Consider the following 25,492-nt stretch of genomic DNA (forward strand, 5'->3'; position numbering starts at 1 on the left):
ACTGATTTCATAACTGCCATATATCCTATAAATATTCTGGAGTTAGTTAGGAAAAAGAAATTGGGAGTTACAGAGTAATTTAAAGTGAGAAAATGTCAGGAAAACTTTATTCACACCCCTATTACCTGTTTGACTTTGGCCACATCCCTGATGAATGCTTCATCATTGATCAATGGCAAAAGCTTCTTCAGTTGACTTAAATCAGTGAGAAAATCTTCCCCAATTTTCTAGAGAAATGCAAAAAAGCATCAGCTGCTAAGAGTGGCTGTGCCTTCTGATACATTGAAAAGAAATTCAGTGCCAACATGGCATTCTTATTAATGCTGTTGAAACAACCAATTTTGTTGGTGCATTTCCCTTATTTTCATATCCCTTTAAAAGCGCTCAGTCCAAGCTACTTAACTTGCTGACACAGCATGTACTTCCAACCCCACTTTATAATCAATAACTAATGGAGGCTGAACTTTTCTCCCACATTTTAACAAAAGACTGAAACATTACCATGCACTCAATGCTACCAACTTTAAAGCTAGTCACCATGTATACTATTAGTTCAAGTAAGCTGCCCAATTCAAAGATGAGAGATTTCTTTTCAGCTGTAGCTAAAGAACTGAAGCAAAAAAGAACCTTCTCAACTGAAAGAATCACTGAGGTCTAATCCTGCGGTGTCCTAAACTGCACTCACTTCTACTGACCTGTGAGTCTTAAGGGTAAGCAATGTAAGGTCAACTCTGGCCCTCACCTCCACAATGATCTCTGCCAGACCTGGATTGCACAACAGTAGCCACCGTCTGGGAGTGATGCCATTTGTCTTGTTCTGGAACTTCTCTGGCTCCAGTTCATAAAAATCTTTAAAACTAAAAAATAAAGGAAATAGAGAAAGGTCATAGAGTGGCTTTGTTTGGAACAGGATAAGCAAGATCTTTTAAGACCCCTTTTGCTTAAAAAAATGGCTTCCAGAACTCCAACATACATAAAGCACCTAAGATGGAGCTTCTAAAATTATTACCCTATGTCAGCAGAGCACTTCATTTATGTATGTGCATAAGGCTGGTTTGGCCAACATACTTTGGCATGCATTCTTTATGCAGATGGAACAAATCTGGGAAGGTAAGTGGGGCAGGAATGGTGAAAGAAAGATCTGACTATGTATACTGAAGGTTAATTTTGGACTGAGTTCTTATTGTAAATACCAGTGGAATGTTGGATTCTCTAAATGAATTCAAAATCATTATGGTGGCACTATTCCTGTTCTCTAGATTAGCCCTCCAATCCCTCTAGATAGCCTTCCTACTCAGCACTGGAACATGAACTTCTTGGGGGCAAGGGTATTTTTTCTTTGTATACCTAGCACAGTGTCTTGCATATAAGAGTCATTTAAAAGATACTGAGTTGAGGTAAACATTGTTTTCAGGCAGGAAAAGAAACATGGAAAGGTTATGGGTTATGTTGGTGTGGCATAGTGCAAAGTCTGAGGTATTTGGAGCTAGAAGATCTGGGTTCAAGTCTTGACTCTACTTACTATCTGGGTTTCCTAGAACAAGTCACTTTATTTCTATTAGTCTCAGTTTCCTCATTATTAAAATTAGAAGAAAAAAAAGAGAAAAAAAATTCATCTAGATTATCTCTAATGTCTCTTCCAGTGGGAAAGTTCTATGGTCTATATGAGAAAGACAACAAGTCTCTCACCTACCATTACTCCAGGATGGTGAGAAACTAGCTGATGGTCTCAATTATTTGTGGATCAAAGTCTAACGTTAGCCACTACCTTGACAGTGGCTTCCCTTATGCACACCCTCAAGAGAAACAAAGGAGGGTAAGAGGAAAGGGTTGAAAGAATCCCTGCCTATCTGACGAGATGGTTTCTTTTAGTTTAAGGGTAGGGAGGTAAACTGCTGGTCAATGGAATACTTAGACCACTGTACCACAGCAACATCATCTTAATGGAGAAATACAAGAACCTTCATTGAGATTTAACCCTCAATGAAATGAAACTTTATGCCAATACCTAAACCTTGGATCCTCCTGACCTGCCTGCTCCACTTAGCAGCGGACAGCTATACAAGAGGCCATATTTACCCCACTGAACTAATTATGTGCTTCATGATGTCAGTGGGCTGTTTTGTATGTAAAGTACATGGTTCAATATGGTATGGTATTCTTGATGACAGGAGCGGGGCACAGAATTGGATTAAGTCCTTTAGATTTCAAAGGCATGCGCCTGAATTTAAGTCTAAGTACATTCAATGGCACTCTCTAGGCACTCACACAGAATGCTTCACAATCTCTGAGTGAATTCTTGCTACTCCGTTGACAGCATGGGATCCAATCACACAAAGCTGGGCCATGTTAATCCTTTTACAATCTCCCTCCTCAATCACAGACATCCTCCTCAGTCGGTCCACATCCCCAGGAAACATGGCAGCCACATTCTGTCACCAAGGTAGAGAGAAACATTAGTGGCTTCCCTCTCTGAATGCAGAGCTAATAAGGAAGACTAAATATTCCCTTCCCCAGACACACAAAAAGGATTTTCTGCTTCTCCCTCCAAAATTACAGAACATAGTGGAGAACAATAGCAGCAAATGTCCTCAAGTATCTTACTAGAGTTGCCCATATCATACCAACCCAATTCTAAATGCTACTAATTCTGTTTTCATCATTTCCTGGCACTAATAGAAAAAACAGACGAGACTAAAATTTTAAAGTATCTACATTTTCCTTTTTCATACACTGTTGAATACTACAAGGTATAGTGGTTAAAATACTGGGTTGTGAGACAAGAAAGCCTCCTTCCAAACCCTCCCTTTGCTATTTACTAGCTGTGTGACCCTAGATCAGGGATGGGGAACCTGAGGCCTGGAGACCACAGGTTCCCCCTGCCCTAGAGAAACCATTTAATCTCTATATGTCTGAAGCAACTTCCTTAGACTTATCTACTAAGTTACTCACAGTAACTGATAGGTTATAAGGTGTGCAGGGAGGGAGAGCCCACACTACAAGTGCCCTATGCGTTCAAAATCACACCTCCTTCACATATTACATAATATATGCAAGACAGAAGCCTGCTGCCACTACAAGGAACAGAAACACAATTAGTACTGGACCAGGTAGGCCCAAATCCAGTGTTTAATCAGTATGGGATTCCTTCCCTGACTCCAGCAAAATAAAGAAACAAAAACTAACTTCCTAACCAGAGCTCCTACTTTAATTATTATGGCAGCCATTTCAGAATTCTACTGGTAGGTATGGAGTCGAATCAGAAGGTCTAGGGCTAAGGGCAACTAGGTGGTACAGTGGATAGAGCACCAGCCCTGGAGTCAGAAGGACTGGAGTTCAAATCCAGCCTCAGACACTTAACACTTACTAGCTGTGTGACCTTGGCAAGTCACTTAACCCCATTGCCTAGCCCCCCCCAAAAAAAAAAAGAAGAAGAAGAAGAAGAAGAAGGTCTATAGTTTGATCATTAACTAACTATCCCTAATAGTACTAGAGCATATACCCTAAATATACCATGGGGGCTAAAATAACCTACAGCCTTTTAAGTCATCCCTCAGAGTTCACTTAAAGGAGAACAAGTTGAAGATAATTCCCCACCAAAACTAAATCACATTATATTTTCCTTTCCCCACTCTCTCAGCATGAGGGGTGGCCTCATTCTTACATCCAAGTGCTTCTGATTAACAGCATAGATAATCTCCAGGTGTCTCGGCAGTAACTTCTCAAACATGGAGACAGGCCACCGCTCCAGAGCCTCAGGCAGGACAGTGTGGTTGGTATAGGCACATGTCTTTCTGGTGATCTCCCAGGCCTAGAAGTAGATTAGAACACTTAAGTTACACACAACTTTTTTTTTAAAGTCACCTCTTTCCTCAGCAGGGTAAGACAAATTAAAACTCGGGAGAGGAAGAGTGGAGAGACAGATCCAACCTGAAAGTATGGAAAAACTGCCATTGTTTACAGCCTGCACTCGGATTCTCCTGGGCAACACTGCCCTCTCCTGCAGGCTAAAGAGTATAACAAGACCATACACCAAAACTGCAGCCATTTCAGAGAGAATACCCACAAATGTATGGCTGAGATGGGTTGTTTGGTATTCTATAAATACAGGAAAAATCCATGTATGACTTCACAGGTTGATCCCTTTTTTTCTAGGGGAAAAGTCAACCACAGAAGCTTCCAAGGCTCCAATAAGTGGGTCATGAGATCCAAATATACTTACTTACTCTCTGAGGTTTCTTCCTCTTAACTCTACGTAGACTAAGGAAAAAGATACAAGAATCCCTCTCTAATGTGCCAGAATCCTTTTCCATGATCATACTGTTTGCGCTCATCTTTCTACTACATGTGTACTACTCAACAAGCTTTCCTTCCTTTCATTCACAAGAAAAATTTAGCAGCTTTTCTCAGAATGATCTTTACTGTCTTCTCATTGCCCATTTCTCTTTCCCAATAACCTCTTATTTCAATTACAGTCCTTCCCAGCTAGGCAACACAGCTGCCTCCTATTTCATAGAACTGAGAGGCAGTAATTGAGGAATTCATATAGAAATGTTAGTATGTGGATAAGCTGAAGTAGATGTGCTATACTTTTAGAACACAGAAAACACCAACTTTCTTTCCCTGGCCCCGGGAGGTAGGGGACCCCTTGCTCTTACCTTATCCCAATCCACCTTTTCAACATCCACTAGGATTCTCATGAGTTCTGGAATCGAGAGTGCTGGGTGGGTATCATTGAGCTGAATGGCAACCTGGAATTGAAATCAATAATTTTGGACTATATTCATATCTTTCCTCTACAGTTCAGCACAAGGACCACAACTGACACAATGTGAGTTATTGAAAAGAACTTCTACAGTAGCAAATGAACCCAAGGTTGTCAGGGAGTCCAGGAAGGACTTAATAATACAACGTGACATCTATGACACTAATCTGCTACTTTTGCCAGGAATGTGAGTTGGGGATTAAGGACAAAAGAGCAGCTTTTCCCTCCTGGCAGCAATACCACTGTCTGGAAGACAACGTTTGGAGCTAGGACACAAGATCCTAGGTTGGAGCTGGAAGGGACCTCGGAGGTAATCTAGACCAACCTCCTCATTTTACAGATGAGAAAACTCAGGAAGGTCTAATGGGTGACCTCTAGTCCCACAAGTGACAAGTGGCAGAACTGGGATTTGTATCTAGATCCTTGACTCCAAATCCAAAATTCACTCCATCATATCATGACCCCCCTCCCCATTTAAATACATATAAGAATAGTGTGTTTTGTTGTTTAGTTGTTTTTCAGTCACGCCTGACTCTCTGTGACCTCTTTTGGGGTTTTCTTGGCAGAGATACTGGAGAGGTTTGCCATTTCCTTCTCCAGCTCATTTGATGGATGAGGAAATTGAGGTAAACAGGGTTAAGTGACTTGCCCAGCACCACAAAGCTAGTTAAGCGTCTGAGGCTGGATTTGAATGAAGAAAATGGAGTGTTTCTAACTCCAGGCCTGGCATCCTATCCACCACACCACTTAGCCGCCCCATATACAAGAACAGTGGATGCTGACAAGTTTCCTGAGAAACTAATTCATCATCACTTTGATGCTGGTGAATGATTATCAATGAGAGGATGAATGAACATCTGTAGTAATCTTCCACTCTTGTTTTTATAGTATCCTATTCCTGTCTCTGAATGTTTAAGTAAATTTCTATCTAAGACATAATTTCTTTAAAAAACAACCAAGTAGGGGGCAGCTAGGTGGTGCAGTGGATAGAGCACTGACCCTGTATTCAAAAGAACCTGAGTTCAAATCCAGCCTCAGACACATAACACTTACTAGCTGTGTGACTCTGGGCAAGTCACTTAACCTCATTACCTAACCAAAAAAAAAAAAACTCCGAACAAAAACCAAACAAAAAAAACCAACCAAGTAGAAAAAAGGCCAAGGAAATAATTTTCCTCCTTTAACCTCAGCTCCCTAGGTAAGATATGACATAGGAACAGGAGGTTTCCAGGAAAGTAACAAAGTAGACAGAAGTAGGTTTAGACAAAGAAGTAGGTTTCTACATTTGTCTTAGTATTCAATAATAGACAATGAAATCATCACTGTGGTATGAACAGTCAACCTGAAGAACTGACACTATAGACACATTACATTGTACAAAGGAGAAAGCTAAATACTTAAAAAAAAAACCAAACCCCCAAAACTGGCAGGGTTACAAAGAAGAATTTAGGCCCCAGCCAACCTACCTTGTCTGGGAAAGTTTCAAAACAGGTTCTCACTGGATCCCGGCAGCCAAACTTGGAAGACTTGAAACGGCGAATGATATCTTGCAGAGTAGCAGCCACCACAAAGTATTCTTGCTTCAGTCGAAGCTCCTTTCCTTCAAAAAACTGTATAGAAAGAAGTCTATCTGTGATTTGGGCTCTGCTAAAGAGGCTGAAGCAAATGAAATGACCAGAGCTAAACCCTGGGGGAGCCAGGGGCCAATGGAAAGCTTGGCAATCACATGCTGATAGGGACAATCATGGCAACAATGCATTTCTGTGTAATGCTTTAAAGTTTCCAAAGTATGTGACACATCTCACTTAAGCTGAACAACTCTGCAAGGTAATAATACCTCAGGTATTATCAGTCCGATTTTATGAACAAGAAACTTGTTAAGTCAAGAGAATTGCTCAGGATCAGGGTGTTAGAGGCAGGATTTGAACAAAGGACTTCCTGATTCTAAGACCAGCATTCCATCCACCCTGCCAGTGGTTTCCAAAGAGGGGAAAAACCCAAGAAGGCCGAAGCCTGACCCTGAGGTCTATGTGATCAACTACCGGCAGGGTGGGAGGATGGGTGGACTCTGACTTTCCCCAAAATACCTCACCTTGCAGCTGTTCTCCATATCTACCTTTACCTCAAACTCCCCTTCACTCTGCCCACTTCCTGTGCTATGCAAGCCCCCAACCTTCCCCTTTCTTAGCCAGACCCAATACTGACCTGAAACCCACAGGAGAAACTGTGCAGGGACCTTTGGGAAAACTCACTCTCCTCCTGCCCCCTCCTCCCCTTACCCTCTGGCTGTAGCAAATGCCTTTTGGAAGGCACAGTCAGCACTCTGGGCAATGGTCTGAGTGGGTAAAGGCCTGCTCCCTCCCCCTTTTCATTCTGTAGGGGACGGAGTCTTACGGGATGAACAGGCAGGGACAGGTTGTGAGCAAATCATTTAACTCCTCTATGCTTCAGTTTCCTTATCAATAAAATGGCAATTTTACACAAGTTACAACAGCACCTACCTCACAAGGCTACTGTGAGGATCAAATGAGATACCACCCATAAAGAACCTGGCAAAGCGCTATACAAATGCTAGCTGTTATTCTTATTATTCAGCCCCTGAATTTATATTTCTCCCCAACTTCTCCATAAATGTCAAGGACACCCCCATCCTCCCAGTCCCCTAACACTCACAAACTCACTATGATCCCAGACTCCTCATTCTCGCTCACCTCAAACATCCGTATCAGCTGCCTAATCTTGTCCTTTCCGTCTCCCCCTCTTACATCTACCTGTCTTCCCTCTACTCACACAACCACCAGCCGCGTTCAGGCCCTCATTATCATCTCTCACCTGAAATACTGAAAAGGCCTCCTACTCGGTTTCTATGCCCCAAGTCTCTCCCCCATTCCAACCCAACCTCAACACAGCTGTCAATGTGATTTTCCTAATGTGTGGGTCTGGCTGACCATGTCACTTCCCTATTCAATACATTCCAGTGGTTCCCTATGGACCTTAGGGTCAAATACTATTTCATCTTTATCCTCTCCTTTCTAAATTTCAATTGTTGTTTTATAATGTACATAATAACTAATGTAGTGGTACATGTACATAATTTTTAAAAAAGCAAATATATATGTATATGTTCAAAAATTTTACTGATAAGGGTATGCAATCAAAAAAGTTTAGAGACTACTATTGCTCCATACCATGCTGCCCCTAAGGCTAAAAACCTGCAAGGCTGGGAGCTCCTCTGCCTCTTTTCTAAACCTTATGGTGGCCTGAAAACCCTTTAGGGCACCCACTCCAAACCCAAGAGGCTCCAAGACTCTTCTGTGACTGTTATCCTTTTTTTTTTTTTCCATCTGGGGTGGAAGAGTAAGGTTGGAGTTGGGAATAAATTTGCCAAATTTCCTGGTCAACCATAAAAGTCTTTTTACAAGAAGTCAAGTACTTACTAAATTTTCTTCTCAGATCTACTACACATAGGAAAATAGAGCCATCAAATATTTAATATAATAACAATGAGTACTCTTTAAAAAAAAAACTCAACCACCACAATGAGTACTCCAAATAGGGAGCCAGCTACTCTAAATAATTATATTAACAATCAAACAAACCAAATATTTAAACCTTCAAAACACTGTTTTAAAACATGATGATCCTGCGGGGCAGGAGAAGCTTCAAAACACTATTCTCTTCCTACCAAAAGGAGAACTTACATAAAGTAATAGGAAACTTGCACACATCAGTGACATCAGGGGCAACTTACTTAATAAATGAAAGAAGTGGAGGCCAAATATTTTAGGAACTGGACCAAAGGTCAAAAATGGGTCAATATTAGGACCCAGCAGAGCCATGGGTGCTTAGTTTTATGCTCTCCAAAAGCCTTAAAAAAAAAAAGCCCCAAGAAGAGCTACTTCAAAAAGAAATGAAAATATATGACAAATTGAGCTGGGACAAGGAGAGACGTTAGAACATGAGAGAAAACTTTAGGATGATTACTGGTAGCACAAGTAAAGAGTCACAAAAGGCAGAGCAAGGCAATATTGGTAACAATTTATATTGTAAGAAAAAGTCCACTCTAAGAGACCTCTAGTTAGTATTAATGTGAGACTGACACCAAGGAAAAGTACAAATTATTATTACATTCTTCTTCAAGGTCAGCAAATTCAAGGCCTGTTGACCTCTAAAGACTTCAAGACCTTGCATTTTCATTTTTATTCACTTGAAAGATATGCAATGCTATCACCTTGATTTATTATAGCCCTGTGATTTCATCAGTGTCACTTCCACTGTCATAGATTAAAATCTGTCTACAGTTTATAGGTTTGAGCTGCCTGAGGGGTCGGAGAGCCTAAGTGATTTGCACATGGACCCAGAGTTAGTTTATTTGAATCCAGGCCTTCTCGATTTCAATTCCAGTTCTCTACAGTGCAGTGCTGCTTGTATAATGCCAACAATTAACGTATATGTAATGCCTCTATTATGTTTTAATGCTAATAAGAGTAAAAGAAATTACTACTCACATTATCATTTGGATACAAGACCCTGGAGATGTTTTCAGCCAGATTTCTATCCAGAACAGCTTGAATATAGTCCCCCACATTAACTAGAGATAAAGAAAGCTCATTAGCATATGTGTGAATTCTCTCAAAATACTAACAGGTCTTTATCAAGTGGGGACATTACTTTCTACTAACCTCTATGTTCTAAGCCAAAGAATCATTTCTGAATAGTATGCCAGTCTAACTAAAAACTGATTTTTTTGCCTTCATCTCAGCCCCATCTTTAAAATAGGAAAGACTCTCTGGATCTTTGCTTAAAATTCTCGAAGGCAAGAGATCACAATTAACTATCAATGATGAGCTCAAGCTAATCCTGATGACCAAGATCTGTCTAGTTCTGTGAATCTGGTGTTCAGCAGGCCAAAATATGAAGTGAAGTTGGGGGGCTTCATTTGAAAAGAAATCATTTCTGAAGTACAAATAAATCCTCTCTCTACAAGAGAACACAATAGGGCTGATTCCCAACCTTTCTAGTTACACAGGCGCTGGGTAAAGAGTCTTCTGGACCTCAAAATAAAGTCCACCTATCCATAACAAGCATAAAGACAATAAAATGATGAACATCTGGACTGCTTCTGAAGACTATGTGGTAATAAATGGTTAAGTGGGCAAACATCTGGAATGACCCAATTATAACTAGGGATAGGGACCAGACCTGTGACTTCATTAGTAGTGAACTCCCAGGTAAGGAACACCCTCTCCCAATGCAGGCTGGCACCCTCTCTGCAACTTAAAGAGTCCCCAAGGAGGTTAAGTGACCTGCGGTGGGTCACACAGCCAGTATGTGTCAGAGGCAGTATTTGAACACAGGTCTTCCTGGCTCCAAGGCCTGCTCTCTATTCACTAAATTTAGAACAGATGTAAAACCAAAGGCTTTTTACCTCAAAGTATGATAGTCTAAAAAGATAAGTTAACTGCAAAAAGTATTATAGTAACAGAAAATTTCAGAGTTGGAAAGGATCATAGGGACCATACCCAAAAAAGAATCCTCCCTACAAAATATCTAGCAAGTGATACTGACTGAAGACCTCCAATAAGAGGGAACCCACTAACCCCCATGACAGCCAACTTTTGGCAAGAACTAACTGCTAGAAAGTAGTTCCTTACATAAAAGGCTAAATTTATTTATTTGTTTAGTTCTGCCCTCTGAGTCCAAACAGAATGAACTAATCCTTCTATGTGACATCCTTCAAATACATAAAGATGGCTATCATGTCCACTTTCTCACCAAGTTTTTTTTCTCCAAGTTAAATATCTTCAGTTCTTTCAATTGATCCCTCCTCTGCCATGGCCTCAGGGCCCTTCAACATCATGCTGCTCTTCTCTGGATGTTCTCCAGAATTCTAACATGCTTGCTAAACTACAATGCTTAAAACTGAACACAACACACTAGATATAGTCTGACTAGGGCAAAAGATAAGCTATGTCTTTTTTTTTTTTTTAATTTCAGAATGTTTAATTTAAATTTATATTGATTACAATAAAAATGTCATAAAAGCAGAAGTAAATTATCTCATTGGCACACTGATTCAGGGAGATTTCATTCTTAATCATGTTGCTAAAATAGGAAATGTCCATTAGTTTAAGCTAATTTTCAATATCTCTAAAAGCATTCATACACTCCCCTTAGGCCAATCCCAAGCTATGTCTTTTTTAAAGTAGCCTTAGATTGCATTAGCTTTGAGCTCATGGTTCACTAAAACCTCTAGATCTTTCTCAGATGAACTACTATCCTATCCTATATTTCTGAAATAGATTTTTCAAGCCCAAATATAAATTAGTTATTTATTTTACTTATTTAAATATCTTTTTCATGAAACTTTAGTTGAGAAAACAAAGCAAAAAACCAACACCACCTCAGTTTTTTTTACATCCTTAAGCTAAACAGCCCAATTTACCAGAACACTGCTGTCTACCTCTTGCCGACATTTGTTTCCACAATAACCAATGACCAATACCCGCACTCAAACAAACAGCTCCCATAGATTGTGCCTTGGTAGGTAAAATTGTTTCTAACCATTCTACATGTTATTTTAAAGCAACAAAACAATTTTAGGAACAAAATAAAAAATACTTCGCAAAAAGGTGCCCAGTTATTGCTTATGTCTCAGGTCAGGAGGAAGGAGGAAAAGACAGTAATTACTGGTGAAATATGATTATGACAATATGACACTCACATTCCTGAAGGTTGAAATCATTGGGTGCCTTAGCAGACCACAGCCTCATTGTGTTAACAGTGTTATTTTTGTACCCTGGCACTGGGGTATCATAAGGCATTGCAAGCACCACCTGTAAAGCAGAAGTTATTCCTTGTTTTTCACTTTATCAAGTTTAAGAAGCAAGGTCAACAAAAAATACACTTCATTAATGACTTTTCTAATCCTGATGCTCTAGAGAGTTGCTTTTTTTATTTAATGGAGATGGGAAGCGACAAGAAAAGGCACCAAAAAATGACAGTTTACTTTTGGAGATAAACATGCATTAACTTCCAATGAGTTTGACACAAAGGAGAGGGAGCATGCTGAATTTTTAAAAATCCTGGACTCAGGCGTCTAATGTTGACGTAAATTCCTGTTGTTACATATTTTCACCCTCCAGCTCCAATCTCAACTAGCTCCAAAGTTCCCTGGGATCTTTAGTAAAAACCATGGAGAACAAAGCTCTAAGCAAGCAGACAGATATATTCTGGGCACTGTCACATTACAAGCTTCAAAGTTGTTCCTGCTAACCACCTAATTATAAAAACTTTTTTTTTTAACTAAAAAGAAAAGATGACTAAATCTGAAACACTATGAAGGCCTTCCAAAGCAAAACTGCTCTTTTCTCAATCTCTGGAACTTGTTTCCTTAATATCTCAAAAACGTGATGAAAAACTAAACTAACAGATGAATGACTGACTAATTAGGTCACTCTACGGGACCTCACAGTTGGTATAAATAATTTCACAAGACTAGTAAAGAGATCCTTCTCTTGACAAAGAGGACTACTTGAGCAAAATACCACAAATAATCTAAGATGTGGTCACTAGATAGCTGTAGCAAAAAGTTGCCTTTTCTCTGTCGATTATTTCCAATTTATCCTGTATATAGCTTGATTTGTATATCTTTGTTCGCATGTTGTCTTTCCTATTAGATTGCAAGATCCTTGGGGGCAGGTACTGTCTTTTGCCTCTCTCTTTTTTTTTTAATCTCCAGAGCTTAGCACAGTGCCTGGCACATGGCAGGTGCTTAATAAATATTTACTGATTGATGTGGAACTATAGTTTTCTCTCTGTAAGGAAGATTCAATTGGAGGGGAAGATCTCCAGAAAGAACTGTGATATGAAAACAAAAATATAAATAAAACTAATTTTTAAAAGATTACCAGTAAGATTAGACAAAATTTCTGAAACCCTCCAAGGAAGTAAATGAAGATAAGTAATAGTTGAGGAAACTGCATCACTGAGAGGCCAAATATGCTGACACATAATCATTTATGATAAAACTAACATTTACACAGATTTATAATTAAGAAAGCCATTTTCTCACCATCATCCTGTGAGGTAGTAGTTTATATACCACTGAGGCTTGGGGAGGTATGGCAGCTCTGCCCAAGTTCACACCATCAACAAATGACAAGCCAGGTCCTGAGTCTGGTTTTTTAACCCCAAGTCCAAGGCTCTTTTCAACTTTACAGCACTGAGCTCACTACAGCAATGCCTCCCCCATCACTAAGATGAGGTAGATATGTATTAGAATTCAACAACTACAGAATCCCCAAGTTATACATTAATCTCTCAATAAGTATTTTGTGCTGAAGTGCCAGCAGACCTAATCTAATTTTCAACCTTCCCCCAAAGAATGAATTAAATATCTAGGTGCTCTGCCATGAAGTGGAGGCTATGGGACAGGAGAAGAACTTAAGGCTCATCATCACTTGTTCTGGGCAGCTTCTTAGGGGTTGCTCCATTAGAAAGCTGACATCTACATTTATTTCCTTCCTACCCCAACCTAAGATGAACTGTCTATCCCTGCCAAAATTCCATTTTCTCCATAAACTCCAACAATAAACTAGATGATATACATAACTGCTGCTTTATCGCTAGCATACAACCCCTAATAAACTATAAAGAGGGGCTTCCTTTGCATGTTGAAGGACTGGCTTTGTCTCTGCTAAACATTTTCTTCTAAGTGAAAAAATGTATATGTTACAAAAAAAAGAAAATGTTCTAAGTGGCCTTTGGTGCTTTGAGCTAAACCCTACATGGCTGTAGCAGATCTCATAAAGCACACAGGGCTGCAGTACAATAAAACTTTATAACTACATTTTCTTACCTGGTTCATTTCACTCTACTCTGTCTGACTCTACTTTTCTCCTACTAGTTGTAATACCTGAGTATCCAACCACTTCACGCCATCTGCAGTATGCTCCACTCGGCCATAGAAATGCACAGGAAGCATGTATTCAGGACGGGCCTTTTCCCAAGGGTTGCCGTAACGTAGCCAATCATCAGCTTCTTCAACCTAAAAAAAACCAAAAAACACTCAGCAATCATTTTAGCTCCTCTAATACTGGAATTATACTTATTGTGTCCTTTGTATCATACCTAGGGCATTGATATAAACCAAGACATCCTAGTGAAGTTGCTTAAAATTGTATAGTAACAATTGGTTTTAAGAATGATCTTCTTCTATGGATTCTTGAAGAATCCAGAGGTTTTTTTTTCCTGTATAGAATTCTGTGTTATCTACTCAATGTACCAAGATGGGTCTCAAGATAAATACTTGGATGAATCCATGAGCTCTTCAATATAGGTACTCCCTCCAACAGTACTAATCCCAAGATAAAAGTAAGTCTCCCCAAACCTACCAATAAATGAAAGTAGAAAGATGGAATTTAATATGGTGTAATATATTAAGTGATAGTATGCAGTGGTTTTTTTTTTAAAGGTAAAATTATACTGCTTGCAGGAAAAATACAGGTCCATTTTTGGGGAAAGTGAGTAGAGAACTGGGGCAGCTAGGTGGCGCAGTGGATAGAGCACTGGCCCTTGATTCAGGAGAACGCGAGTTCAAATCTTGCCTCAGACACATAACACTTACTAGCTGTGTGACCCTGGGCAAATCACTTAACCCCCATTGCCCAACCCCTCCCCCTCCAAAAAAAAGAAAGTTGAGTAGAGAACTGTGGAATTTGAAATCAATTATATTTTCAGGCAAAGATCTAATTCTTATTTCTTTAAGCATGACGCATGGGTACTTTAAGGCCCAATGACATGCTGCTGGGAGGAAAGCGATATGCGATAATGATATTCAGAAAAGTATAAGGAAAAGATGAAGTTTTCCCCTCTCATGAGTACTAGTTCCTCTCCCTCCATTCCTCATGTGTCTCATCTGCTGAGTGGCTCTCGTCCATGTCTCTCTTCCTCTTTGCCATCTATCCTTCTTGGGCTTTGCTCATGTTATATCATGGGTGACGAGTTAAGAAAAACGTAATTTGACATGCTGCACATTCATAATGAACCATCTGTGGTGCTGACTGAAAGCCACGAGTCAAGAGAAATCTAAAAATGTACATTTATTTTAGCAGTCGGAAGGGGCTTTATAATGTAATGCTAACAATCTCTAATAAGGGAGATGCAACAAGTATCCCTTTAGAAATTTAACATCTTCAAAGGGTATTGAGGGATTTAAATAAGAAAACGAAGGTCCTGAAAGGTTTTGTTCTGAAGGTTTTAAGGGTAAAGAAGAGGGAGGATAAAAAAACAGTAGGCGAGAAAGTAGAAAGAAGGGGAAGAAACTTGCTAATGCTCATAAGCGGGGTGCATCAGAAGAACAGTATACCAACATGGAGGAAGGGGTGTTGGGTGGACATCTGATGAACCACATTCTTATCTGAAACAGACATAGTAGGCTTAAACAAACACATGTACACACACACATACACAGAGTTTGAGATGAAAATACACAAATTCAATGGGAAAGCAAGCAAGAATGAGGGGAGGGGAGTACAAAATCAAGAGGGAGGGTAGGGCGGGACAAGGGGAAGAGAATAGCAAAAAAAAGCTTCCTGATTCTGAAAGGAAGGTGGTAGAGAGAGGCAGAGGGAAAGGTCTTTAAGAGAAGAATTAAAATTTGAGAATTAGGTTCATCAGTTGGGGAATGGCTGAACAAATTGTGGTTTATGAATGTAATAGTATACTACTGTCACAAGAAATAACAAAAGAGATGATTTCAGAGAATCCTTGGTAGTATTAAACGACTCATTTGAGTCACTGAAGTAAGCAGACCTAAAAGAAAAATTTATACAAGGGCGACAACACTGTAAAGAAAAACAACTTTTGGGGTAGCTAGGTGGCGCAGTGGATACAGCTTCAGCGTTGGGAGTCAGGAGGACCTAAGTTCAAATCCAGACTCAGACACTTGACACTTAACTAGCTGTGTGACCTTGGGCAAGTCACTTAACCCCAACTGCCTTAAAAAACAACAACAAAAACAACAACAACAACTTTTGAGTGACCAACCATGTATCCAGAGGATACAAGTTGAAGCATGTTAACCTACTACCTAACAAAGAGGTGAGGGACTCAAAGTGCGGGAAGAGACATATATATTTGGATATAGCCACTGTGTGTGGATTCGTTTTGCTTGTATATTCGTTTTGCTTTACTTGGTATAGCATTTTTTTCTCCTTTTTCAGTTTTTTAATGGGAGGAGGAGTTGAGGAGACGGAAAGTTAGCAATAGAGATGCTAAAAACAGTGCCACTGAAGAAAACACACGGAAGCCCAGACAATCAGAGCAGTTAAAGAAACATGTAGAATTATGTACTTTTTAAGGGGTAAAAAAAGAAGACTCACAGTTTTGTATATAATCCTACTTTGTTCTTATGCTCATTTTAGGGAGTACTTAAGTTCAAAATTGGAAAAAAATTCTGTTGCTGTTCAGTCATTTCAGTCATGCCTCTTTCAGTATCTGACTCTGTGATCCCATTCAGGATTTTCTTGGCAAAGACACTGGAGTGGTTTGCCATTTCTGTCTCCAGCACATTTGGCAGATGAGGAAGTGAGGCAAACAGGTTCAAGTGACTTGCCCAGGGTCACACAGCTAGTAAGTATCTGAGGCTAGATTTGAACTCATGAGGATGAATCTTCCTTACTCCATGCCCCACATTCTATCCACTATACCACAAAGCTGTCCCTTCCTTAAACAGATGTGGTCAAATTCTTCCCTTAGGTTCAGAGAAACATAAGAATATTTGTATGAATTGATGTAAAGCAAATAAAGAAGACAGTAGAACAATGTTATTTAATCTCCATTTGGCCCACCCAGAAGGAAGGCCATCATTTTACTCCTCCCTAATCGATTCTCTATCACCCCACAGCAGCTGTTCCAAATCCTCTGTTTCCCTCTCAAGTCTCACATATCACCATCCTCCCCTACCTTCTCAGCAGAGGACTCCAACTCATCCTAAGTCATTCCCAAGGAACTCCCTCCCCCTTACTCTACATTTCAAAACCTCTTGACATCATTTCATATTCTTTCTACTTCTACTCTAAGTCTCTGATAAAAAGGTGGCCTTGCTCCTTGGCAAGGCCAACCCCACTCTATGTACCCTTGGTTCTATCCCCTTTTTTGGCCCCCAGCAGACTGCCTAAAATCATCCCTTCCTTCTCAAATCATCATTATTTCCCTTTCTGTTGACTCATTTGATGCTGCCTATAAACATCTAGGTATCCCTCTTCTCTTTAAAAAAAAAAAAACAAACAAACAACCTTGCCTCTGCCTAATACTCCCTCGATAGATATATCATTGAGTATCTCTCTTCCCTTTCACAGAAAAGACTAGCCAAACTCATCTGATGGTTCCACTTACTCTTCCCCCCACTTTCTTTCAACCCCTCTGGCTTCCAAGCTCACCAAAAAACTGTTCGCTTCAAAGTTATTAATGATCTTTAAAAATTTTTTTAATTATTATATGACCTTTACTATATGTACATATATATAATATATAATAAACATAAACACACATACATGAACAAGGATTCTTTCATACACAGCTTATTTTTTAAGCATATACTAAATTTATCATGATTGCTCTAACACTGCCCTACTTGTCATCTATGCAGGAATTTCTCCTGAAATTCCTTTAGCTCTCTTCTATGTATTTTGTTTTTGTGGTTTCACTATACTACCTCCCTTCACTCCAGCCCACCCACAAAAACAAAAATAAATGCTCTCATGTTACAAATGAGCATAGTCAAGGTAAATAGATTCACACATTTACCACGTCTCAAAATTTATGTTTCTTTCTGCATCCTCGGTCTATCGACTAGCTACCAAGAGGTGAGAAACATGACTCACCATTAGTCTCATGGGATCATTGATTATATCAATCATAGTTTCAACATCTTTCAGAGTTGTCTCTCTTCCTAACATTTAGTCATTATATAAATTGTTCTGGTTATGGGAACCTCACTCTGCCTCATTTCACACAAACTCTCCAAAGTTTCTCTGAATCTGTCACCCTTATCATTTCTTACAGCAAACTAAATCCCATAACAGCCATATACTACCATATACCATAATTTGTTCATCTATTCCCCAGTTGGAAGTACCTATTTTATTTACATTTTTTTGCTACAAAAAAAAGTGCTGATAATATTTGTGTACACATGAGTCCTTTTCATCTTTCTCTGATCTCTTTGGAGTATAAATCTAGCACTGGTGTCACTGAGTAAAAAGGTATGTTTAGTTTAGACTTCTGGGGCCTAGTTCTAAATTGCTTTCTCAAATGATTGGATCAACTGACAGGCCTACAGTTTCTCTAACAATTATAACCCTTTTTTGCCATCTTTGACTATCTGATGTGTTTGAAGTTGAACTTCACAGTTGTTTTATTTTGCACTTCTCTTATTAATGATTTAGAGCATTTTTTTTCATATGGGATATTGTCAGCTTGACTTTCTTTTGAGAAATGCCTATTCAGTGCCTTTGACACTTTTATTTATTCAGAAATGGCTCTTGTTCCATCATTTCATATGTGTGTGTATGTATGTGTGTATACATATGTATGTATATATGTATGTGTGTATGTATGTATGTATGTATGTATGTATGTATGTATGTACTAGATGTCAGACATTTTTATAAAAGGCATTTGAATGAAAGATTTCCCCCCTAGTTAACCACCATCTTTCTAATTTTAACTATTGATTTGTGCAAAAGCTTTTCAATTCTGTATGATCAATATGTCTTTTTTATATCTCTATCCCCTGCTAAGTCAAGAATTTTTCCCATATTCATAATTGTGCTCCTGTAATATGTTTATAATGACCTTATCTAAGTCATGCATCCATCTGGAGTTCGTGGTGTTATATATACTATGAGATATTTGTTTCTGAGACTGCTTTCCAATTTTTTCAGCAGTTTTGGTCAAATAGTGAGTCTTTATCCCTATAAGTTAGGGTCCTTTAAGATTTTCAAACATTATGTTATATTCAATTGCTTCAGGGTCATGGGTTATTAACCTGTCCAAATGATCAAATTTTATATAAGTTAAGCAGTACCAGATAGTTTTGATGATTACCGCTTTGTAGTTCAGTGTGAGATTGGGTACTACTAGGCTCCCTTCCTATTTTTTTCTCCCAATATTTTCCTTGAGGTTCTTGATCTTGTCGACATCTAAATTAGTTTCATTATAATTCTGTTTACTTCTATATAGTTAGTCTCTAGTAGTTTGATTGGGATGGCACACAATCAGTAAATTAAAATAATACTGTTATTTTTATTATATTGACAAAGTCCAACCACGACCAATTAATATTGCTCTAATTATTTATTTCAGTAGAGTATTTTGAAGTGGTATTCGTATAATTCCTGTACCTTGGAAAGTAGATTCCCAGACATTTTATCCATCCTATAGATATTTTAAAAGGAATGTATTTTTTGATTTTTTTAGTGCCTCCTAAGGCGTTTTCTTAGTAATATACCAAAAGGCTGGAAATTTACATGGGTTTATTTGGTAACCTAGCACTTCAATAGTCTTAAATTAATTTTAAGTGACTCGTGTTCTCTAAGTAAAATGATCATATCAACTACAAAAAGTGTTTTTTTTCTCCTATGTCTACGCTTAGGTTCTCAATTTCTTTCTCTTGTCTTAATGCTAGAGATAGCATTTCTAGAACTCTATAAAAAATAATACCAGGAACAATGGCCATCCTTGCAATATCCTTGATTTTACAAAAAAGGCTTTTAGCCTTTCTTCACTACAAATAATGCTAGTTCTTGGGTTTTGATACACAATATTTATCACAGATCTACAAAATTAAGCAATGGTTCATTTATTCCTATGCTTTTAATGTTTTAACATTAATAACATAATGCTTTAATATAAAACAAATCTTTTGTCAAAATTCTATTTCTGCATCAACTGATACAAATGTCTTTATTATTTTTGTTATTAATACGGTCAATTATATGCATATATTTCCTAAGATTAAACCAACTCTGCATCAAAGTATAAATCCAACCTATTTACAGTACATAATTTTAAAAATATGTTGCTGTAGCCACTTTGCTAACATATTATTTAGCATTTTTATACTGATATTCATTAGAACTATAGTCCTATCATTTTCTTTGCTTTAGTGTTCCCTCATTTAGCTATGAGGATGACATTTCTCACAGAATGAATTGGTAGATTCTGTTCTTTACAAACAATTTATGCAATACTCTAATTGGCTATTCAATGTTTGAGAGAATTCATTAATAAATGTTATCTAGTCCTACTTTTAAAAAAAAATTTGGCAGTTCCTTTAGGGTTGTTCAGTTTATATTTCTAGGATTGGGTTATCAAAATTCTGTATTTTTCATTCTGTTAATCTAGGTATTTAATATTTTTGTAAAATAATCCAACTGCTTCAGTTAATTATCAATTTTGTCAGCATTTGTGTATAAAAGTTTGAAATTTCCTTTATTTCTTCATTTGTTGTGATTTTTCCTTTTTAATATTGGTGGTTTTAAAAACATCAGATTAGCTAATGATTTATCTACTTATTATTTCTTTTTTGTTTGTTTTTACTAGCCAATCGGGGTTAAGTAACTTGCCCAGGGTCACACAGCTGGTAAGTGTCAAGTGTCTGAGGCCAGATTTGAACTCAGGTGCTCCTGAATCCAGGGTCAGTGCTCTACCCACTGCGCCACCTAGCTGCCCCCTATTTATTATTTCTTTGAAGTTCCTAGTTTTATTTCAATTGTATTTCTTTTTTATTTTTAGAATTTACATTTTTACACTGAGTTTTGGAAAAAAATTGTTCATTACCTAGGGGTTTTGTTAGTAGAATGCTCAATTCATTGATCTGTTACATATCCCCTCCCCTAAGGGCTGCTTTGGTTGCATCACAGAAATTTTGGTATTTTAAAACATTATTGCCATTTATCACTGATTAAATTACCCACTGTTGCTATAATTTGTTTTTTGACCCACTAATTCCTTAGGAATATTTAGTCTACATTTATGTTTGAATTTTTTCTTCAAATATCCTCTAATGACCATTTTCTTCCATCATTGTAAGTAAACATATGTATAATACTTCTACTTTTCTGTATTTTTATGTCTTGGCATGCAATTTTTTTTTTGCAAAAGCATCATATATAGTTGAGAAATACATATATTCTATTTCCATTCAGCTATCACCAGAAATCTATCACATCTAACTTTCAAATTTTTATTTAGGTCCTTAACTTCTTACTAATCATTTTGTTAGATTTGTCTTAATTTTAAAAGAGGCAAACTAATGGCCCCAACTGAGTTTTGCTACTTATTTCTCCCCATAATTTGATTAACTTGTCCTTTAAGTATTGAGATCCTGTCATCTGGTGTACACACATTAAATATCAATATTATTTCACTATCTGAAGTTACCTTAAATACAATGTTGTTTTCCTGCTCTCTTAACATACTTATTTCTGCTATTGCCTTGTCTGAGATGATTGCTACTCTTCCTTTTCTGGATTTGTTCGAAATATTAAGTTTTGCTCCAGCTTTTCATTCTATATGTTGTATGTCAAAAATATATTAATTTGTGTATTTACAACAATAAGTTAGAAATCAAAATCCTACTCAATGCCTCCCCTGGACATTAAGGTGACTCTAAGCTTTCAAGGTTATATTTATAAATGCTAAGAAGCTATAAAGGTTTTGAGTACAAGTCTAGTGAGGGAATTTAACTGTTAATTATTCTGCTACTATGGGGACCTGAATTCAGAAAGACTTAATAGCACAAAGTCCACAGGTGATGCATATTTTAGTTATACCTACTCTCAAAGATAATCTAAGAGGCTGGAGTCAGTCAACTACAATTTATTATTTACCTACTACTATGTACTGAGCTAAGCACTGGGGATACAAAGAGAGATAAAAGACAATCTAAAGACGTGGTAAAGTGACAGAGGATGCAACTTATCAGTGGAGGGAAAACCCATAATGAGGAAACCACTTACATAACAAGGACAAAAAAAAAAAGGGAAATAATCAGAGAAGCATATTTCTGCTATACAGTTAAGGTATTAAGTTGATTCAAGATTAGAAAGACTCAGTAACAACACTAAGTTTTATTCTTTGGAGTAGGAGAATAAGACTACCCAATGATACTCATATATATAAAGAACTTGGCCAAAGAACATGTTTTTCTTTATAATCCTGGAAATGACAACGAAGAGAAAAGGTCAGGAAGGGTATTATAAGCGACAGATCAAAATCTGTTTTTTCTTAACTGGTTAAAAAATTAGGCAGTAAACCTGAATAACAATTTCCTACTATTGCCATTAACTTATTTATTCAAATTATGATCCATAGGAGCAAAGTCTAAACATAACTTTGGTTCAGATTTCTAGTTGCCGAGTACTTTTTAAAAGGCCTTTCTAGGCTTAGGTGAGATAATAGTGATGCCCTATTTAAAATATTCCTTTTTAACATGTATAGTACCAGACTGTATGCCATCGTGAGGCGGGGGGGAAGGGGAGGTGCAACTACCAGGGAGAAAAAGATCTGGAACTCAAAACCTTATACAAATGAATGCTGAAAACTATCTTTATGTGTAATTGGAAAAAAATAAAATGCTATTAAAATAAATATTAAATAAAATTTACTAAATAAATATTAAAAATGAAATACTATTTAAAAAAATAAAATAAAATATTCCTTGAAACTTTTTATCTAGGGTCTTACAACCTGCTGTGCAGGCCAAAAACAGGTCAAATGCCTCATCATGAATTAACAGTGATTCATTTGGGGACTCTAACTTCTTTAGAGGATAACTTTAAGTCAGCTCAGTGAGTTATAACAGGATGTTAATGAAATAAAAACCATCATTTTCATCTTTGGATACACCAGTGTGCTTTACACAAAGAAAAATTGCTCATGACCAAAGCTTCCACCTTTAACTTCATAATAACAGTGCACTCCAACAGTACAAAATAGGTAACAACAAAATCCCAGGAAGATAGTGGAAAACTACTTAAAGTCAATTACAGATAATTAAAATCCTGTTAATATAAAAAGGATGAATCACATTGCGGTCCAGTAATTTCACACTTTGGTATGAAAGGCATCTAATTTTATATCTCAAAAAAGTTGCTACAATTTCCTTGGACTCTTTTCCACCCTTACTCACCAGCCTGGTATGCATCCCTGTTAAATCCTATTCTCCCTCAACACCCGTAACTCCTAGTCAGGCATCAATAACACAATCCATTCGTGATCCCTAACCAAACTGTGTGGTCTTCAACACAGATTCTAATTACAACTGGGAACGACCAATGAAAAAGGTTTAAGAGACTGGGTCATTACCAGTATCTAACCATAACAACAGCATGTTGTTACTAACAGAAAAAAATGTAACTGAGGTATGTGATATCAATTCTACTTTATTCCAGTTTCCTGTTTTTAGTTCAATTGGCCTGTAGTCACTCCAGGAAAACACTGAATCATTTTAGAAGCCAGACTGGGAAATACTGATTTCTTACTCATATAGGAGAACAACACTAATAAAGGAATTAGATGAACTAAAAATTTCCCATCTACCAACATACCTGCCAGCCATTGATAATCTTCTGATTAAAAATGCCAAATTCATAACGGATTCCATAACCATAGGCTGCCAGTCCCAATGTAGCCATTGAATCCAGGAAACAAGCTAAAAATGTAAGACAAAAAAAATTATTAATTTATAAATGTCTACAGAAAATAAATTATTATATCTGGCTCCGTGTCAAAGTTCAGACACTCAAAAGTAAACTATTTGCTTTTGGAAGGTATCCTTCAAGTAAGGGATATGTGTAACTTCAGGGAGGTTGTACAAGAATTACAAAGGTTATTTAGCCAGATATTGGTGACAGCACTTATAGACAGAATAGGTTAAATTTTACCTCCTGTAGGCCCTAGTCTTCCTACCACCACCCTCCCCCCTGGTTCTTCCCAAACTTGGAATCCTCTCTGTCTAGGTACTAAAAATTTACCCCACAGGATTTATAATCTAAGGAACTTGCTTCAAATCCCACTTCTGGTTCTTAACCTCTCCAAGACCTGTTTCTTCATGTGAAAATAAGCCAATGAGATCAGGTGACCTTTAAATTTCATTTTAGTTGCACAGCCTATGATCTATTGCCATGCAAAAGGAAGATGAACAATCTGGGGATTAAAAAATATATATTTTGGAACAAATGCTATTGAGTATCACTAGGCCTAGCCTAGCTCCAGAGTCTAAATGACTCAGCCTTTTTCTGGCGGTGCAAAGCAAAATCCAAAACAACTTCCTGCTGTAGATTTAGGGAGGGAAGGTCTTTTTTGCTGAATGAATGAATACCATCATTATCATTTAGACTTTATATTGTAATTTATCACCCTCTTCAAATTCTAAATGCTATAATCTCTGAATTTTCTACCTAAAAACTCAAGAAACCTTGAATTCAAGAAGGCATGTGACAGTCTTTCATGACATGCTTGTGACTGAGATGGGCAAAATGTGAGCTGACACACATAGTACAGTTGGGTGAATCCTAAACTAGCTGAACAACCATTGCCCAAAACTGTGACCTTAGGCAACCTGACCAAGTTTGTTACTCAACACACAGTATCTTAGACAGGTACTGCCCACAGACAATAAATACTGACCCAGAACTGATTAGGAAGAAGATATTAAGTGGGATTACACACAATGCTCTCACATTGATCAATGTCACAAAAGCCCATCATTTTAATTTGAACAGACTCCTAATGATGCTGCAGGGCTGCAAATTCTAGAATACCACAATCTCAAAAGAAGTATAGTTGCCAAGTGAGCCAAAGGAAAATGCAAGGTTACACAAAGTAGATATAAGCGGACTGTGGAGCTGCTACCAGTGATGATTTTGCAAGTGATAAGTGATTAAGTCATCAACCTCATGTACTACCAGAAAAAACTGGTGGTTCTTTATATAATGAAAGAGATAAGAGAGGGCAAATCCAAGGGCTGTGCTCAAATTCAAGAGATTTTAAAAGAACAAAAGGAAGGCTTCCAGTCTGCTGGGTGGCTTTTCTATGGAGGATATGTAGGAAAATAACAGAATCTCAAGGTTGGACAAGTCAAAGAATAAAGAAAAAGATACACAGAATAAAAAGGTGTGGGTAGGCTGTCATCTATACTAAATGAAGAACACATACTATTAAGATCAGAGATCCATTAATGTACCGAAGTTCAGATCAATTTGAAAGGCAGCTTTTTTAGCCTTTCTTTAGAGAAGTAACTGAGGGAACCCTTACAAAAGGTGGCACAAGAGCACAATACGCCATTTCTCATGTCACCACAAAAGGAAATGTATTCTTGCATCTTTGGATATTCTGAAGAACCTTAAAGTACAAAACTGAAATCGTATCACATTATAACTTCAATCTCTGTTTCTATTTTCTTAAACTATTCCCACAAAAAGCCATTTTAAATTTTAAAAGATGAGAAAAACTCTGACCATGCTATCTCAAAGGAAAACAGTATTGAAAGGAAATGGTATCCTTCGAAGGAAAGCTGTGGTACCCCAAGACAATTCATTCAATTTATTCACTCAATAAACATTTATTAAGCACCTGTGCCAGGCACTGTGCTAAGTACTTTAAGTATCTGAACCCAGAAGCGTTGGGCTAACATGTAGGAATAGTACAAGATACTAT

General features: G+C 37.7%; 1 protein-coding gene across 1 annotated transcript in view; it reads right to left on the reverse strand.

The window, feature by feature from the left end:
• The window catches only part of PYGB (glycogen phosphorylase B), an 85,933-nt gene that overhangs the window by 26,136 nt on the left and 34,305 nt on the right, over positions 1-25,492 (reverse strand). Inside the window, exons 4-13 of the mRNA XM_020987329.2 lie at positions 23,383-23,486; positions 13,683-13,814; positions 11,490-11,601; positions 9,274-9,356; positions 6,232-6,375; positions 4,659-4,751; positions 3,665-3,811; positions 2,269-2,432; positions 743-857; positions 126-227 (exon numbers count right to left, since the gene is read on the reverse strand). Of these exons, the coding sequence (XP_020842988.1) occupies positions 126-227; positions 743-857; positions 2,269-2,432; positions 3,665-3,811; positions 4,659-4,751; positions 6,232-6,375; positions 9,274-9,356; positions 11,490-11,601; positions 13,683-13,814; positions 23,383-23,486 (1,196 nt within the window). The remainder of the gene's footprint in view (positions 1-125; positions 228-742; positions 858-2,268; positions 2,433-3,664; positions 3,812-4,658; positions 4,752-6,231; positions 6,376-9,273; positions 9,357-11,489; positions 11,602-13,682; positions 13,815-23,382; positions 23,487-25,492) is intronic.

Source organism: Phascolarctos cinereus, unplaced genomic scaffold (assembly GCF_003287225.1).
Source record: "Phascolarctos cinereus isolate Bilbo 61053 unplaced genomic scaffold, phaCin_HiC Scaffold_2;HRSCAF=192, whole genome shotgun sequence".
In the NCBI taxonomy this organism is placed as follows: domain Eukaryota; kingdom Metazoa; phylum Chordata; class Mammalia; order Diprotodontia; family Phascolarctidae; genus Phascolarctos; species Phascolarctos cinereus.